The sequence below is a fragment of the Aspergillus viridinutans genome (genome assembly GCF_018404265.1).
Source record: "Aspergillus viridinutans IFM 47045 DNA, scaffold_13, whole genome shotgun sequence".
NCBI classification, from domain to species: domain Eukaryota; kingdom Fungi; phylum Ascomycota; class Eurotiomycetes; order Eurotiales; family Aspergillaceae; genus Aspergillus; species Aspergillus viridinutans.
Window position 1 is genome coordinate 939,140 of NW_025091229.1, and position 16,740 is coordinate 955,879.

A 16,740-nucleotide genomic window follows, 5' to 3' on the forward strand; every position below is an offset into this window, starting at 1 on the left:
ATTGTTGGGGTCTGTGATAATTTCGATTACCTATCGATTCCAATGTTGTGCTCGAACGCAAGCAATCTGTTGTCCTAAACCAATGGATATCCTTGTGTGACAGTGATGCACCTCCCAACGCTAAAAAAAAAGGCAGCAAATAGGATGGTATAATGTACAAATAAGAGAATCATTTGTCGTAAACAGCCGTCAGTTAGCGAGTTCACCAGCATTTATTCGTCATCAGACAAATTCAACAACTCCAATTCCGTCTTGACCAGAGATTGGAATTCCGCACGTGAGATGCCCGTAATTTTCGCAAGCCGGAATAGGCTTTTGATATTGGAGCCGATATGTTGCTTCACGCCGACTTCACAAGCAGACTGATGCTCCGCTTCTTGCTCCAACTTTGCGACTGCCGCCTCTGAGGCAGTGGACGACGTGGAAGACGGCCGAGGATGATCTAGCGACATCGCGGTCGTCTCGTCGGCAATTGTTCCATTGGCGTAACCGTTCCTTCGAGCCGGTCCTTCCAAGGTTGAGCTATCCACCTGCTGCCGGAGCAAACTCGCCAGCATGTCTCCGTTCAACGAAGTTGGACCAAGGTCCGGTTGCTCCTCCGACGGATCGTGGTTATCCATTGCCGGTTGCACATCAGCGTAGCGTGAGAAATACGAAGCTTCGGACGCATCCTGGCGTTGAAGAGACGAAAGTGGATTGGGGGCAGGGGTCTTCACGGAAGGCGTTCGGCCAGGTGTAGCATCATACTGAGCCCAATAGCCGTCGTCATCGTCCTCCTCTTCGTCCTGATCTTGGGTGTGTGGGGCGACCTTCTGGTCCTGCTCTGCCTCCCTAAGAGCATCCTCCACCAATTGTTCCTTTGCCTGAGCATTCGCCTCCCCGATCGAGAATGACCAGACCCCGTCATTTTCAGCGCCGCCTTCATGGGGCATCAATTCAGCCACACGCCATCCGGGCCCACCTCCATCCTGATCATTGGGACACCAGAGATATACGGCTTTCAAGCTGTATTCCGGTAACAGAATTCGCGAGTGTAATGTCTCCTCATCCACCCGTTTGTACGCGACATGAACTTCTTCTGGGAGTTCGATCTCCCCGGATACCGGGTGAGGCTCGAAGCTTGCGCCATCCACCAGCGCTTGAAGACGCTCAGCCTTTTCGGAATCCCAGCATAGTAACCGCAACCACGAATCGGTCGGGGATGTGGAGACTGAACTGAGGATCTGAACACGCTGTCGGAGAATAGGTGATAGGAGGGGTAGAAGCACTGGAGGAGGGCGGGTCGAGACAAACGCTGTGGGGAGGCAAGCTAAGAGAGGAGGGAGCAAAGTATGAGGATCAGGCGGAGGAATCAGCTCAACCATACTGCCCGTTGTAGGAATACCAACGTTATCCAACTAGAGATTAAAGATGATTATTGTTGTTATGGTGGAGGCAACGAAATCAATAATAATACCAGACTTTTTGGTTGGCGGTGAAGGCGACCAGAGCGGGAGCATCAAACAAACAGAGACGTTGCGGAGAAGCAGTCGAAGCTGGGAGACAGGTGAAATGGCTACATATATGTACGATCGATCTTTCGAAGACAGCCAGAGTCTGGGGAGTCGAGCCATTCCCCATAGGCCATATATGGGATTACTTGTTATGACTCTGCTCCATATCATGAGACAGTTCCGCAGCTCCCTTCGCCCGAGCTGCAGCAAAACGTGGGTCCTTTTTAAGGGGACTGCGGGGCGAAATCGGATAAATGATAATGGTATATCAAATCACCGAGTGACTGAGTATCTCAATTGTCGGTTTCACTTATTAGAAGGGTAGAAGGGTTAAGAACAGAGGAATTGGCCACTGAGACACTCGGGATTCCCGGCGGAGGATCGGAGGATGCAGATCGTGATACAATAATGAGATACGATGATGCACCGCAGATAAGGTGACGCTTTACGGAGTATATGGGAGGGTCTAATCCAGTCTTTTGATGCCAGGTGATGTACATAACTCTGACAATAGTATTCTTTTAGGTGAATTTTGTTGCGACCTCAGTGCACATGAATCTTATCACTCAGCGAAGATATCCAAGGTACATAAATAAATAGATGGTCGGCCAGCGATGAGGATCAATGGAGATATATGTATCCACGTTGAGTCGGCCAGCAATACTCATTGATCAATATTGACACAGAAGCATTCTGTTGCACAGACCAGCACGAAGGTCAAGGATTCTCTTTCTTTATTAAATTTGGGATACTATTCACACTACTTGGTACATGACTTGTAAGCACAGATCACAGAATGTTGGCTAACAGGTAAAACAGACTATGATTATAATAGATGCTAGGATATCTACTACTAAGCAAAGCAAGCTTTCGATAGTTAAGATCGACTGCTCATGGTCAAAAGCCGAGGTCAGCGCCTTTGAGGCTCTAACCTAGGGCTGGAGAACAATCTTCGATGATGTTCGATAAGTGGGGAGGGAGCATCACTCAGAGATTGATAATGCTTGAATCAGCACTTCAACCATTCCGATGCGCTCGCCTTTGATATCCTCGGGCGATGCATGACTAATGAGGACTACTGTCCGATCCTGCAGCGTTACATGCTATATATCTAGGACTCGGTAGTACAAAATATTGATAAGCACCGAGGTCCAGAGTCTCAGCTGCCAGGAAAAATCCAATCAGATTTCATCCAATAGTCGAGGAGTGCATGTCGCCTTTCTTTCCCCCTTGTACTCTTCCTACACCCGCTGCATCATGACGGTCTTTTGAGTAATTCAACAATTCCTCCATTCAGAAAACAACAGCCAATGTGCAAGTGCATACAATGGCGGAACAATGTCATTCAGTCAACGACGCGAGTGCGGAGAAGATGGCATCCGCCCCCGATGCAGCAAAAGAGGCGGCGCTTCTCGTTGCCTCAGAAGGACAGCCCATTATACAGAATACCCCCGAGGAAGAGTGTACAGCATTGGAAAGACGCATTCGACTCAAAGTAGACATACGTCTCTGTACCATCGCGGGGATCCTATGCAGTCTCAACCTCCTTGACTCGGGCATTCTCTCATCGGCATCAGTCACAAGCATGTTTGAGGATCTTGACTTGCAAGGGTCGCGGTATTCGGTCTCTATCTTTATCTTTACGATTGCAAGTGTTGTCGCTCAGCTGCCTTGCACCGTTGCCGTGCGCTTGATCGGCCCCCGCATCTGGTTCGCCTCGATCACCTTCTGCTTCGGACTGATCACCTTCTGTACTGCGTTCATCCAGAATTGGAAGCAAATGATTGCCTTGCGCGTACTTCTGGGCTTTGCCATGTCTGGTATATATCCAGGATTGACGTATTTAATCAGTACCTGGTACACGCGCAAAGAGCAGCAACTGCGCTTTGCATTTCTGCAGTCCGGAGAGGTCCTTGTACTAGCCACAGGCACCATTGTCAACTACGCTCTGAACCGGTTGGACGGCAAGGCAGGGTTGAGAGGCTGGAGGTGGATGTTCCTCGTCCAAGGGCTCATCACCTGTGTCCTTGGCATCGTCACCTATTGGTGGATGGTAGATTTCCCCGAGCAATCGCAGAATAGCTTCTGGTTCCTGTCCAAGACGGAGGCCAAGGTGGCAGCGCAGCGTATCCAGACAGATCGTGACGATGTCGTGCCCGATCCATTCTCCTGGCGCAAAATCCTCGTCAATTTCCTTGACCCAAAACTATACGGATTCGCTTGCTTGTTCTTCCTGCTCAACCTCGTCTCAACTTCGCTCAGTTACTTCCTTCCCATCATTCTCCAGTCGGGAATGGGTTTTTCAAGCAACCAATCGATTCTACTCTCAACGCCAGTAAGTTTGACCTGCCACGCAGTCCACGACTATCTCACCTAATCCCCTTCCAGCCATACTACTGGTCCGTCATCCCAGTCCTCCTCACTTCTCTGATCGGCGACACCTATCGTGTCCGCGGCCCGCTCATCACCTTCAACGCGCTGTGCGTGATAGCCGGGTTCCTGATGTTCGGCCTCCCATCCTCCACTGAGGTCACCGTCCGGTACATCGGCACGTTCCTCGCAACAGGCGCATACGTCTCTAACTGGGCCGCCCTCAACGCCTTCATGGCCAACAATGTCGTTGGGCAGTGGAAACGGGTCACAACCGCGGCCGCCGTAGCTGCGTGCAATGGCTTGGGCGGAGTGGCGGGGAGTTATATCGTCCGGCAGCAGGAGGCGCCGCAGTATGCCACGGCCGTCTGGGTGTCTATCGGGTAGGATATCTCGTTAGCTGGGCCAGAAAGAAAGACGTTTGCTGATTTGTATTGTTCTTGTCTAGGTCGCATATCCTCATGATCGCTATCGTGGGTGTCTTCGCGATTACCTTCTATCGATGCAACCAACAAGCAGCTCGGGGGCGGAGGGTTATTCAGAATAAGGTATGCTTCTTAGACCGACTCGGTACTAAGCCATCCCTGGTCTTTCAACGCTAATCACTCCGTCAGGTCGGATTTCGATATACCTATTGATGTTCTACATCTCGTCGATAATGTCATAGACGGTAGACTGTTAGCCATCACACTTTATTTGAAATAGACCTCAAGCCACTGATGGATTCTTTCTTGTCAAAGCAAGATTGCTCCAATAATAGTTCTCCACACTATCCTCTGATTCTCCTGGCTTGAATACATGCATGCATACATACATCAACATGGTGTCCGTGGGGTATATGGTAAGTAAGCAAGGGCACCGTGCAAAGAAACCTAGTCCATATTAAATATCGCGTAGAAGTCAAAAATATGTAACCAGCCAAGTGAATTTCGGACCACCAAAGGAGAAATGAGATGTAGTTCATTCAGTTCACGCGATCTCTCTGCTCCAATTTCCCAACCAGCCGTTTCATTGCCGTCCATTCCTCCGCGGGCACGTCCTCAGGAGTACCACTGAGGCCCTTTCCTACCTCAAAGACTGTGATTACACCATCTAATCCACCGGTTGCAAGCCGCTTGCCCTCGCGTTCTTCCCACGCCACCTTGTTCAGGCTTCGCGTCAAGATACCGCCACGGCCTCGAGTCGGCGTGGTCCGCACAACGGGGACTTCGGTGTCCGAGCAGAGATCCCAGACCTCGAGATTCCCAGCTCCATCGACGAGAGAGAAGACTCCGGGGCGGTGAGGCGACCACCGGGCGTCGTAGACTACGTCCTCCCGGTTCAGATCGAGGATAGGTGAGACGACTTGCGTGGTCGCAATGGCAGCCGAGGTTGCCGGGGCAGTTGTTGCCGGTGGCCGCACACGCCACAGCTTGACGCTCCAGTCCAGACTGGAGCTCAACATCAGATCGCCGAGATCAACCGGGCCCTTCGCGGGATGGAAGGCAGTCGACATGACCGGCGCTGCATGGCCACGGTACGCGAGACGTTGGTCAGTGCCAGCCTTGGCCCCGGCTCGATCGTAGCGATGACAAGGATAAATACCCCCTTCTTCGGTGCCGACGATGAAGAAGGTTGGGTCCGATTGGGGGAACGACATGGTTGTGGGCGCCAGATCCTCTGTTTTGGACGGCGGGGGTGTGGATAGCTCGAGGTACTCCTGGGGCTGGGAAAGCATATCAACGGTCCATCCACAGACAACGCCGTCTGTCGACGCGGTCAAGATATTGTGCGCATTTTGTGTGCCTATGATTGAGATGCTGTACACGGGGTGTGTATGCCCTGACCCAGTCAGGGGTGTCTTTTGCACAGGAGCACCACCACCGGCGCGGGACGATCGTGTATCCCAAAGCAAAACCTGCCCAGAGTACGATCCTCCGACGATGAGGTTGGGGTGAAACGGGGAGAATTTGGCCGTCAAGATATCGGAAGTCGAATGGAACACATACTCAGGGCGAGACTGCAAATGTTGGTTCCAAACCTGGACTAGGCCATCCGGTTCATGAGGAGCAGAGGGATTCTTCGTGTATGCTGCTAGAACTAGTTCCGGAAACTGCAAAGTAAGTCAGCCCTGTGAAGATATCTTCATGGGATACGGGACGACTGACCTTCGGAGAGAAACTCAAATCACTTATCATGCGTTTCTTGCTCCATCGCTCGTCCCAGAACTGGCAAACCTCCCTGATGCTCTTGCGCTTTCGTCCATGTTCGTCATCTTCTTCCAGATCGCCATCAACTCCGCCAAGCTCGTAGTCCGCGAGCACGTCGTACTCCTCATCTAGAGCACGCTCGATCACTTTCGCTGAACGTTCAACGAAGTCGAGGAAGTCCTCGGAAGAAGTGACGGCCTTCAGTTCGTCCTCATCGAGCGTACGTAAAGGATAACGTAGGTTTGTAGCCTGGGCACCAGGCCCACCAACAGCCTGCTGTTGGGTTGCCTGCAATTCCTCCTCAATTTCTCTGCGAAGCTTTCTTCGAATTTCCTCATCGTGTTCGCGGTCCCTCTTGCTTAGGCGTTTGCTTGATCCAGTACCATCCTCAAACTCTCCAGTTTCTGACTCCGAGTCCAACAAGTCTGATTGGCGTTGCTTCGAGTCATCTGTTTGCACTCCCTTGCTGTATGTAACGACTTCTGGCTTAGGTTCAGGGGCAGGCGCAGGTTCAGAAGAGGCAACAAAGGGGTCCGTCACGTCAGTCTGAACGGCGATTGACTGCGAAAGCGGTCTCGTGGCGGAATTGAAAGCTTCGGTGTTATCTCCACTCAACTGGCTAGCACTCAGTACCGAGTTCGGCCTGCTGCCTTTTCGTGAGGGGCCGTCTGCATGGCTGACAGAGGCCGATCCGGGGCGATCAACAAGGCGAGCAATCAGGTCATCGAGCTCAGCTCTGCTATCTGAGCGACTCGGCACAGGCGAGACGACCTTTGCAGACGGTACGTCAGAATCTGGCTTTTCCTTTCCACGTTCGTGACCAGGGTATCATACCTCTGAAGCATCTCCTCCGGTGCTGGCCCGACTCTGCGAGAATTCCTTCTGTCGTAGCTCTCTCTGGCGTCTTAGCTCGGCCAGCTTAGCCCTTTTGGCCAGAATTTCAGCTTTACGTTGTTGCACAGATGACATGACGGATTGAGTGAGTGCAGAGGTCAAATTGGGGGAGTCCCATCCAGTCCTACTACTAATTGGTTATTATTTACATGCGGCTTCGCGTTCCGCAGATACTCCGTATCCCGTAGTCCCGCACCCAGAAGGGAGGCCGGTTTGGCGGATGACATAAGCGCAGTAGGCCGACGGTCCGGAAAAACTCGCGACAAGGACTTCGCCTTGACAAGCCTCTTGTATAGGTATCTCCGTCCGTTTGCCTGCCATTGACAGTCGATACCCTTTGAAACGGTTGCTCGGTATCCGGCCTGCTGTTCAATCTCGCATTTAAATCCTTTTGCTCGCCGCTTCGGGGGACAGGATCTTCTTAAAATGGCCTCACAGGGTGTTAACGTGAGTGTCCGCCAGCACCCATCATCGATTCCTCGACCATCTATATTGACATGAATCGGTTGCATCACAGGTTCTACGCTACTCGGCTCTCGTTGCCGGTCTCATTTATGGCGTCTACCACCAGAACTCTATCACAGCTCAAGCCAAGCAAGCAGAGGCCGCACGTGAATATGCTCGACAGGAACGCTTGATCCAGCAGGCCAAGGCAGAGTGGAAGAAGAAGACGGCGCCCAAGGACACCAAGACAGACAGCGGGGGTATGTTCTGACAACAAGACTCATCACGATTGCCTGGTCTTTGACTGCCAGCATCATGTGCGACGTCGCGCTAATTGGGTTGCTTACAGTCATTACGGATCCCGAAGACAGCCGGTTCGACCTGGAGGCCTACCTGAAGATGAAAGCTGGGGAGCTATAGATTCGATCATTGAGGATACTGAAATATAGAATGATTGGCGCTTTTTCCTCCTTGCGAAGACTGTACCTCCCTTTGGTACAAGAAAGATGGCTCGGGTCCGCCCCGAATATGTATTATTGATTGGTCTAATTCCCAGTTTCGTGTTGCGAGCGAAAGGAATGATTTTCTGTTGTTCTTCTAACCTATAGATCTTCCTCCGAGACGTGTACATACCCTGGGGTGTCTGCATCTGTACACTACAGTTGGACCAGAAGAGCAAGAATTGTGTGGGTTTTCCGGTTTCGCCGCTGATCTCTATCTCCCGCACGCTATCGACTACTCCGTGCAGGTTGTAAGCGACGCCGCATCCAGAGGGCATGTGTAGGAGCAGGAAGCCATCGAAATGGCTCTGTCAGGGTTGCCGGTGGCCACAGCTACTGTCTTAATTCCTCCTCACGATTTGAGTTACCATAGCTTCAAGCAAGAGCTGTAACGCTTGTTGACCACGTCGACTTTTTCAGCCGGAATGAGATCCCATCAGCGCCATGACCTCGCCCAACCCGTTGGAGGAGTGTCCAATCTTTTCCCTAGGAGTGGTAATGGGTTGGGGATAGAGGAGCCCGGTTTCCTCATCCCATCTCCACCCGCAGGCTGTAAATTTGCTTATGATAGCCGGATCGCCCTGCTTCGCGGCGGTTGCATCAAGACCAAGGTAGTTTGCAGCCGCATCAGGCCGAATCGCTTCGTAGGCTCGGCTGACTTCCTTTAAGGTCTTTTCCTGGAAATGAACTAACCACAAGAATAAGGATCCAGTCAGTCGGAGATATAGTACAGGATGTGGCACTGACGTTCGTATTTTCGTACTGTTGGCTCAAGCATCTCAGGCCACGGTAGGTCTCTTAGAACCTTGTATACGTGCTCATACTTTCGTTGCCAGACAGCTCGCAATAACCTCAAACAGTTTTGAAGGGTAGCATCATTTTGCGCTAGGTCCTGTGGCATCCGCTTCGTCATGGCGCGGGCCTCGTAGCTATGCAATATTGCGTTAGTACTTAGTAGGCTGCGTGTCTGCAACTAGAATTCGTGAGACTCACATATCATCAAGGAGAAGGTGGGAGAAGAAGAAACTCGAATAAAACAAGCTCAAAAGATCCGCTTCTTCGCTATTCGACGTTGAAAGGAAACAGGCAGGACCTTCATATTGTGACAATGCCTCGTAGAGTTCAGAAGCCGAACGAGCGGTTGCGAGTACTGTAGACAGCTGCTCCTGAGAGAGGGGCGGTAGATCCATTATGGAAATAATATCCTTGCCGCTGTCTGTCGGACTGTGATGGAAAGGGTGGTTCTTTGTCAATCGTGTTATTGTACCTCTCTAGCTGATTGCGTAGGTCAAGTAGCGATGCCGATGCGGGGACGACTCGGAGGTCCCCCAAGCTTCTCCGATAATCGATTTAGTTAGATGCGGATACGGGCAAACTGACTAGTATGTAACGTAGACTGACTGCGTACCGTACCTGATGCCAAGCCTCCAGAAGAGACCACCTTGCGAAGCTCTCCCCCAAGCAGTACATTGGCGTGACTAAACGTCCAACTAACTCTCTCTCATCGGCTACAGAGCACGTCGAGAGAGACATACTCTCTTTTGTTTTTCTCAATTGATATTTCTTTTTCATTCCTCTGGCCATTATGGCCGAAACACCTGTTGATGTTCTCCTAAAGGGCAAGACTGGCAGAAACACACGCGGCCTTTTGCGGATTATTATCCTATGTACCATTGCAGCAGCAGCAGTTGCCAGTCGACTCTTCAGCGTTATCCGTAAGTCATCGAGGGATCAAAATGCTCATTTTGTTAATTTACCAAATCGACTGATCAATTTCCTTTTACCAGGCTTCGAGAGTATCATCCACGAATGTATGTATAGGTCAATCGTTTACCAACGGCCTTCAGCCTTCAACGAACTTCGATGGAACGAATTGATGCTGACGCTCCATGATATAGTTGACCCCTGGTTCAACTTCCGAGCAACAAAATACCTAGTACAGAATGGTTTCTATAGTTTTTGGGATTGGTTTGATGACCGTATGTGGTTCCCCACCGTACAAGAGTGCATGAAGCAACATGTCACCCTCCTGGAGTGCTTCTAGACTGATCGAAATTCCAACATAGGGACATGGCATCCTTTGGGACGTGTCACTGGTGGCACGTTATATCCCGGTCTCATGGTGACGAGCGGCGTGATCTACCATATCCTGCGATTCCTCACTATCCCTGTCGATATTCGCAACATCTGCGTCCTGCTGGCGCCAGGATTCTCCGGCCTGACTGCATTGGCAATGTACCTGCTGACGTCTGAGATGTCTCCTTCGCCTTCTGCAGGTCTTCTTGCGGCAGCATTCATGGGAATCGTCCCTGGTTACATCTCCCGATCGGTTGCCGGAAGCTACGATAACGAAGCGATTGCCATCTTCCTGCTTGTATTCACATTCTTTCTATGGATCAAGGCTGTCAAAAATGGATCTATCATGTGGGGAGCGCTGACCGCGCTTTTCTACGGCTACATGGTGTCGGCATGGGGTGGATATGTCTTCATTACGAACTTGATCCCCCTACACGTTTTTGTACTTCTGTGCATGGGTAGATACAGCACTCGCATCTACATCAGCTATACCACATGGTATGCGCTGGGGACTCTGGCTAGCATGCAGATTCCCTTCGTCGGATTTTTGCCTATTCGAAACAGCGACCACATGTCCGCCTTGGGTAGGTCCATGCTTCGCAAGTCCAAATGAACGTTCAGGAGCTGACATTCTGCAGGTGTCTTCGGACTGCTTCAACTTGTGGCCTTCGCCGAGTTTGTCCGCAGCTTCGTCCCAAGCAAGCAGTTCCAGAGACTTCTGACCGCCATGATCTTCATCACCTTCGGTCTCGGTTTCCTTGGGCTTGTTGTTCTGACTGTGACGGGAGTGATCGCTCCTTGGAGCGGCAGATTCTACTCCTTGTGGGACACTGGCTATGCCAAAATCCACATTCCCATCATTGCCTCGGTCTCGGAGCACCAGCCCACCGCTTGGCCAGCGTTTTTCTTCGATCTGAACTTCCTGATCTGGCTTTTCCCGGCAGGAGTCTACATGTGCTTCCGCGACCTCAAGGACGAGCATGTCTTCGTCATTATTTACTCGGTCCTTGCAAGCTACTTCGCCGGTGTCATGGTTCGACTGATGCTGACCTTGACCCCTATTGTGTGTGTTGCAGCTGCTCTGGCGCTGTCTTCGATCCTCGACACCTATATGGCCACCACTTCCCCGACACCAGCATCTGAAGTCAAAACGAATGAAGACTCGTCTTCAGAACCACTTCGCTCAGTTCGGAAGCCCAATATTGGAATCACCTCCTATGTGTCAAAGATTATAATGACGGCGTCTGTTGTCGTCTACCTGATCCTGTTTGTTGCACACTGCACCTGGGTTACTTCAAATGCATACTCTTCTCCTTCCGTTGTCTTGGCTAGCCGGATGCCAGACGGAAGCCAACACATCATTGACGATTATCGTGAGGCTTACTACTGGCTTCGTCAGAACACTCCTCAGAACGCCAAAATTATGTCATGGTGGGATTATGGCTACCAGATCGGTGGCATGGCGGACCGCCCGACCCTAGTCGACAACAATACCTGGAACAACACCCATATTGCCACGGTTGGTAAGGCGATGAGCTCCCGCGAAGAAGTCAGCTACCCCATCCTCCGCCAGCACGATGTTGATTACGTGCTGGTGGTGTTCGGTGGTCTGCTAGGCTATTCTGGCGATGACATTAATAAATTCTTGTGGATGGTCCGTATCGCCGAAGGTATCTGGCCCGATGAGGTCAAAGAACGGGACTTCTTTACTGCACGGGGTGAATATCGTGTGGACGATGGAGCGACCCCAACCATGCGCAACAGCTTGATGTATGAATTCCCCCTTTCCCCTCGTGTCTACTACGCTGCGTCATGCTAATTCAGAGATTCAGGTATAAAATGTCTTATTACAATTTCAACTCTCTCTTCCCGTCAGGCCAAGCTGTCGACCGCGTCCGCGGGTCGAAGCTTCCAACAGAAGGTCCCCAGCTTTCTACACTTGAGGAAGCTTTCACGAGCGAGAACTGGATCATTCGTATCTACAAGGTCAAGGATCTCGACAACCTTGGCCGAGACCACAACCAGGCGGTTGCCTTCGACAAAGGTCTTAAGAAAAAGCGGAGTACCAAGAAGAAGGGACCTCGGGTTCTGAGAACCGAATAGAGGACAGGATTCAAGCTTTTCTTTTTGACTGATTTATAGCGCGACATGAGTGCAAATCATAGCAACAACTGTCGAGCATTCTTTCTCATTTCCGTATTGTAGTCCAGAATCCCATCCCCCTCGGGAGTCCAACGGAGACGAAGGCTCGACTAGATTCGAAGATACCAGCTTTGTCCATATATAAATGATTCCTAGATGGCAAGGCGCTTTAGAAGTGATCCACGACCGTGAGATCTTCTGGTAAAAAGTGTAGTAGAAAAAAGAGGCGAGAAGAGATCGAAACAATTCCAATATAAAAACAACATAGAGAATATACAGCGAAGATAATCAGTTTGTCACCTGTACTCCGTACCCCAATACACCATGGCTGATACAATGATCGAACAATTGGCCGCAAGTGCCTTTGAAAAGTTCCCCAACTCGTAGTGAGCTAGGTAGAGGCAGACGGGATGGCTCATTGCTTCTGCTGCTGAGGTTTTGCGGGAGTATCGGGGACCTTCACGTCGGAGAATTCGTCCTGACCAACTGCGCGGATGGTGTATGCATCTGGGAAATTACCTTTTGTATAAGCGAACCATGCTTCTCGTCGTGCCTTCTTCTCAAGAAGTGGGGTTCGTGTGGAGTACATACAGACACTGATTGTGAAAGCGACGAGACCGAGCCCAGTAAGAGCATTCTTGAAGAGATACGGGCGACGAGCGCGAAGGAGAGCCGCACCAGCGCGGTAGTCCTTGCCGTAATATGTTGAATTGAAACTAGACAGAGATGTTGGTCAGCGACTCATTCGAAAGAGTATGGTGCGATTGTGATTGAGCCAGCTGCTCGTAGTTGCTGCAGATTGTAGTGCGGTGGATGGAGTCGGCATACATTCCTGCAGGCATTGTGTGCAAGTAGAGTCTGTATGTTTGAATGAAGGAAAGGCAAAGATGACAGAAGCCGGAGTGATTTCTACGCCAATATGTATGATGACCTGGAAAGTTGACGATGATTGGAACTCGGGAAGAGAGCAGGGTCGGCGTTTGTGGTGTGCTTTTCTGCCGGCAGAACAAACGCGGACAACGGCTGCTAGCTGTACTATGTAAAGTGCTCTCCTGTTGCCAGCTTGGGTCCTAACCATTTCTCTCAAATTGCATCTTCATCAAATAGTCATCTGTAAAGATTCACTGGCTAAAGACTCTAAGCTACTTTTTTCCCATAAAGTAGCATTGAGTGAGGTTTCTCACAGCAGCCACACAAAGAGCTCTCGGGTCGGCCAAACTCAACATCCGCCGGCGGACATCCAAGAAAAGCGCCAATCCTCGCCATCTCCTGCTGTCTAGTCTACTACTACTTCTATTATCGTCATCATCATCAGCGTCATTTTCTTCAACACATCATCACCAAGTCAATTAACGCCAATTAGTAGATCAAATCTTATACGCTTCCCGAAGCCTGTTCACCCATTTCACGGAGCGTTTTGTTTTGCGGAAGGCTCGAGTCCCCATCTACCGCTGTCCTATTGCGTATCCGGCTATTCTTTACGCGTCCATGGGGTGTGTCTCGTGAACGCCGTGCTTTCCGTCGGTCCTATGTCTTAGGCCGGTCTTCTTCATTTACATATTCGTTTGCTCTGAATTTATGCGGCGTAGACACTAGCAAGGTGGCCATTACCTCGACCATACCATACCTCGAAATATTCTCCAATCCGGGCCCTTTCATATAGCTGTTGAGCGCAGTTATTATGTCTGAGACTGCGGCAAGCCACCTTGCCGACCAGGTCGCACAGCTCAATGCTGCTCGAAATCTCGTTCTCGGCGACGCCGCCTTCTATCCGCAGATTGTGAACGGCATCATTCCAATCATCGGTGCGCACGCGCGATTGGAACTGCGACGATGGGGAGCGGAATTCCTGGCAGAAACATTCGCCAGTCCCGCTTTGGCGACGGCGCAAAAGGAACAATTGGCGGGCAGGGTGTTACAGACGATACGAGAGATCTTAGAGTTGCCTGAGGGAGACACCCCGGTCTTGAAGCATATAGTGCAGATTGCGGCCAGCTTGTATCCGTTGGCTTTTAGACACATGTATGTGATCAACTCTTTTCGCTCGTCGCTTCGGAGACCTGTGGAGGATCATGCCTTCGTAGATGCTCGCAGCGAGGAGGGGATCTGGTCTAAAATTTGCTTAATGTCTGTGTTTACTGACGTCTGTACTCTATCACAGAATCAATCATCCAGAAGACAGCGCTTTGTGGGAAAATATGACGGCTGTCAAGCAAGATATCCTACGCAAATGGGACTCATCTCCTTATCCAGTCAAAGTGTGCTGTATCAAGTTTGTCCAGCGGGTCGTTCAGGTCCAGACACATGGTCCCATTGCAGACCCTAGAGTATGTACACAGTCCTCTGACTATAGACTTAATGAGACCCGGTTGTTGTTGACAATCTCCAGCGCCCCGAACATAATGAAACGTCCTTGGCTATCGTTCCCAAAAATCACTCCATTTTAGCTCTACCACATCTCGAGGCGGAAGCCTCTGGCCTGCTCGATAGGCTGCTGTCAGTCTTCCAAGAAGACGCGAGGTACCATCAATCACCTTTCAAACCACTCAATGTGCCTCGCCGCTAATTGTTTCATGTAGCGATCCTCTCCTCGTTAATGCTACGCTAAACTGCCTGGCGGTGTTGATCCGAACTCGACAGTCCGTTGGAAACAAGATCATCAATGCAGTTCTGAACTTCTACCCTGCGAAACAAGTGCGCTCTCCACTGACGCCTGCTATCCGCATCGGCGTCAAATCGATGGAACGAACGGCTAGAGCGTTGTTTGTCAATATCCTGAAGAAGTGAGCAACTGCGACGATCTCCGGGTGCGGACAGAAAACTAATACGTCGATAGAAATCCGAGCCATCCCCTTGCGAGCAAAATGCAGCACCACATGGAACGTTTGATGCAGTCCCGCTTCGAAACCGTGGACGATGCATCTAGAAAGCGAGGACTGCCATTTGAGCCGACGGATGGGCTTGATAATGCTAAACGTGCCAGACTCGATGCAGAAACGCCTCCATTGATCAAGATTCCTCCTCTTCCACCCGGTCCTGTCAGTTACGCTCAGTTGTACACCTTAACCGAAGACTCGGGTCTTTCGTCCTTTGATGTGAAGCAATTACCACCCGATCTCCTAGTCAAGATCGCGGTCCCCGTGCTGGCTCGGGTCGATCCGTCTGCGTTGATGCAGGCTGTTGAAGTATGTTACATGTTCCAGAGGTCTCCGCATGGAACAAGTGCTGACATTACTACTACAGGGTATCCGAGGTAGATATCAGACTCTTAGTCAACAACACGCCGCGAGACCTCAGGTGGCAGTCACCGAGGATGAGGATGATGACTATGAACCTGAATACCAACCTATGGATGTTGCTGTAGCAGCTGCTGAGCAGGCAGGTGCCGTATCCGCCGAAATGGCAGAGTTGCAGCCAGATCTAGTCTCTCTTGGTCCATTCGTCTTGCCGCAACCACCGCCATTGACGGAAGAGGAGGCAGCGGAAATTGGTCGCAGCACCGTAGGGAGAGTCTTTGAGATGCTCACATCAACTGCGATGGCCCCGAATCCTACCAAAGGAAAAGCCCAGCAGCATCTAGGCTTTTCTCGATTAGCGGGCAGCACGTTCGACCGTGATGCTTGGGTTACCTTACTTACCAGACTCGCCACGAGAGCGCCCGCGACTCTAGAAGTTGATGACAAGAAGACCGAATCAGACCCACGATCCAGGAAGCGCCCAGCAATCTCGAATTTCATCCGCGAGTCATTATACCGATACATCCTCGAAGACTTTAGAGCGCGGGTCAACGTCGGGATCATGTGGTTGAACGAAGAATGGTACAATGACCGAGTTCAAATGAAGTTTGCTGCTACTCAGCGGACTGAGGAAGACGAGGAGGCATCTGTACCCCTACATTACGATCAATGGGTCCTGCGACTACTAGATGGCTTTTTACCCTATCTGGATTCCCGGGATACCAAGATTTTCATCCGATTTCTCAGCGAAATACCGGAGGTCACTATTCCCATCACAAAGCGAGTCTCCAGTCTTGCGAAGGATCCTGAAAGAGTCAACTTATGTGTTCAGTCATTATTGTACGCATCCTTTCCTTTCCTGAATGACTGTCTATGACCACTGACCTGCTGCCTAGGTATCTCGTGATGTTCCGCCCTCCTGCTCGGGAAATGTGTCTCAGCGCTTTGGAAGATGTCTACAATACGTGTAAGTTGAACTCCCTGCTCGCTTCCTTGATATTGTCAAACTGACCATCTATCCCCCAGACGAGGAATCGAGACCAATCGCAGGCAAAATCCTCGCCAAGTGGCGGCCGCACATCATAGAACAGCAGCAGCAACAACAAGAACAGTCACAACAACAGGAGCAGATCTCCCTGGCCAACCGTTCAGCACCAGCGGAAAGCACCGAACCACTCGCAGATGACGGGAGTGTGCCAGCGCAAGCGGACTCTACCATTCAGCCGCAAGTATCTGCCAGCGAAGCTTAACGGCGTTCGACCTGATTCTATGCATAAGAGGATCTTGAAATGACCATGTGTGAACATTTCATTCATCTCATGGGCGTGATACCTTCAACGTCTGTCGGAAGTTCTGTGTAGCTTGAAATAGCTGTCTACACTTAGATATGACATCC

At 50.8% G+C, this 16,740-nt stretch overlaps 8 protein-coding genes across 8 annotated transcripts; 4 read left to right on the forward strand and 4 right to left on the reverse strand.

Annotated features, from left to right (window-relative positions):
- Positions 1 to 212: 212 nt before the first annotated feature.
- On the reverse strand, positions 213 to 1,364 carry Aspvir_003100 (uncharacterized protein; the record flags this gene model as incomplete). The annotated part of the gene is made up of 1 exon (XM_043274686.1): positions 213 to 1,364. One exon carries the CDS (start codon positions 1,362 to 1,364, stop codon positions 213 to 215), a length of 1,152 nt encoding a protein of 383 aa, XP_043130621.1.
- A 1,456-nt stretch (positions 1,365 to 2,820) lies between these two features.
- On the forward strand, positions 2,821 to 4,501 carry Aspvir_003101 (putative MFS transporter; the record flags this gene model as incomplete). Its single annotated transcript, XM_043274687.1, has 4 exons — positions 2,821 to 3,828; positions 3,882 to 4,246; positions 4,312 to 4,411; positions 4,478 to 4,501. The coding sequence occupies 4 exons, from the start codon at positions 2,821 to 2,823 to the stop codon at positions 4,499 to 4,501; spliced, it is 1,497 nt and encodes a 498-aa protein (XP_043130622.1).
- Positions 4,502 to 4,827: 326 nt separating this feature from the next.
- On the reverse strand, positions 4,828 to 7,021 carry Aspvir_003102 (putative dynein intermediate chain; the record flags this gene model as incomplete). Its single annotated transcript, XM_043274688.1, has 3 exons — positions 4,828 to 5,955; positions 6,011 to 6,823; positions 6,887 to 7,021. The coding sequence occupies 3 exons, from the start codon at positions 7,019 to 7,021 to the stop codon at positions 4,828 to 4,830; spliced, it is 2,076 nt and encodes a 691-aa protein (XP_043130623.1).
- Positions 7,022 to 7,372: 351 nt separating this feature from the next.
- Aspvir_003103 (ATP synthase subunit e) lies at positions 7,373 to 7,810 on the forward strand (the record flags this gene model as incomplete). Its single annotated transcript, XM_043274689.1, has 3 exons — positions 7,373 to 7,393; positions 7,464 to 7,650; positions 7,740 to 7,810. 3 exons carry the CDS (start codon positions 7,373 to 7,375, stop codon positions 7,808 to 7,810), a joined length of 279 nt encoding a protein of 92 aa, XP_043130624.1.
- Positions 7,811 to 8,306: 496 nt separating this feature from the next.
- On the reverse strand, positions 8,307 to 9,080 carry Aspvir_003104 (CSN8/PSMD8/EIF3K family protein; the record flags this gene model as incomplete). Its single annotated transcript, XM_043274690.1, has 3 exons — positions 8,307 to 8,578; positions 8,638 to 8,819; positions 8,884 to 9,080. 3 exons carry the CDS (start codon positions 9,078 to 9,080, stop codon positions 8,307 to 8,309), a joined length of 651 nt encoding a protein of 216 aa, XP_043130625.1.
- Positions 9,081 to 9,475: 395 nt separating this feature from the next.
- Positions 9,476 to 12,069, forward strand: Aspvir_003105 (dolichyl-diphosphooligosaccharide--protein glycosyltransferase subunit STT3; the record flags this gene model as incomplete). Its single annotated transcript, XM_043274691.1, has 6 exons — positions 9,476 to 9,605; positions 9,678 to 9,701; positions 9,789 to 9,869; positions 9,957 to 10,550; positions 10,605 to 11,736; positions 11,799 to 12,069. 6 exons carry the CDS (start codon positions 9,476 to 9,478, stop codon positions 12,067 to 12,069), a joined length of 2,232 nt encoding a protein of 743 aa, XP_043130626.1.
- Positions 12,070 to 12,523: 454 nt separating this feature from the next.
- Aspvir_003106 (uncharacterized protein) lies at positions 12,524 to 12,950 on the reverse strand (the record flags this gene model as incomplete). Its single annotated transcript, XM_043274692.1, has 3 exons — positions 12,524 to 12,615; positions 12,700 to 12,824; positions 12,937 to 12,950. 3 exons carry the CDS (start codon positions 12,948 to 12,950, stop codon positions 12,524 to 12,526), a joined length of 231 nt encoding a protein of 76 aa, XP_043130627.1.
- Positions 12,951 to 13,789: 839 nt separating this feature from the next.
- Aspvir_003107 (RNA-processing protein PTA1) lies at positions 13,790 to 16,594 on the forward strand (the record flags this gene model as incomplete). Its single annotated transcript, XM_043274693.1, has 8 exons — positions 13,790 to 14,130; positions 14,270 to 14,435; positions 14,498 to 14,628; positions 14,688 to 14,891; positions 14,945 to 15,293; positions 15,352 to 16,184; positions 16,241 to 16,311; positions 16,371 to 16,594. 8 exons carry the CDS (start codon positions 13,790 to 13,792, stop codon positions 16,592 to 16,594), a joined length of 2,319 nt encoding a protein of 772 aa, XP_043130628.1.
- Between the last annotated feature and the right edge of the window lie 146 nt (positions 16,595 to 16,740).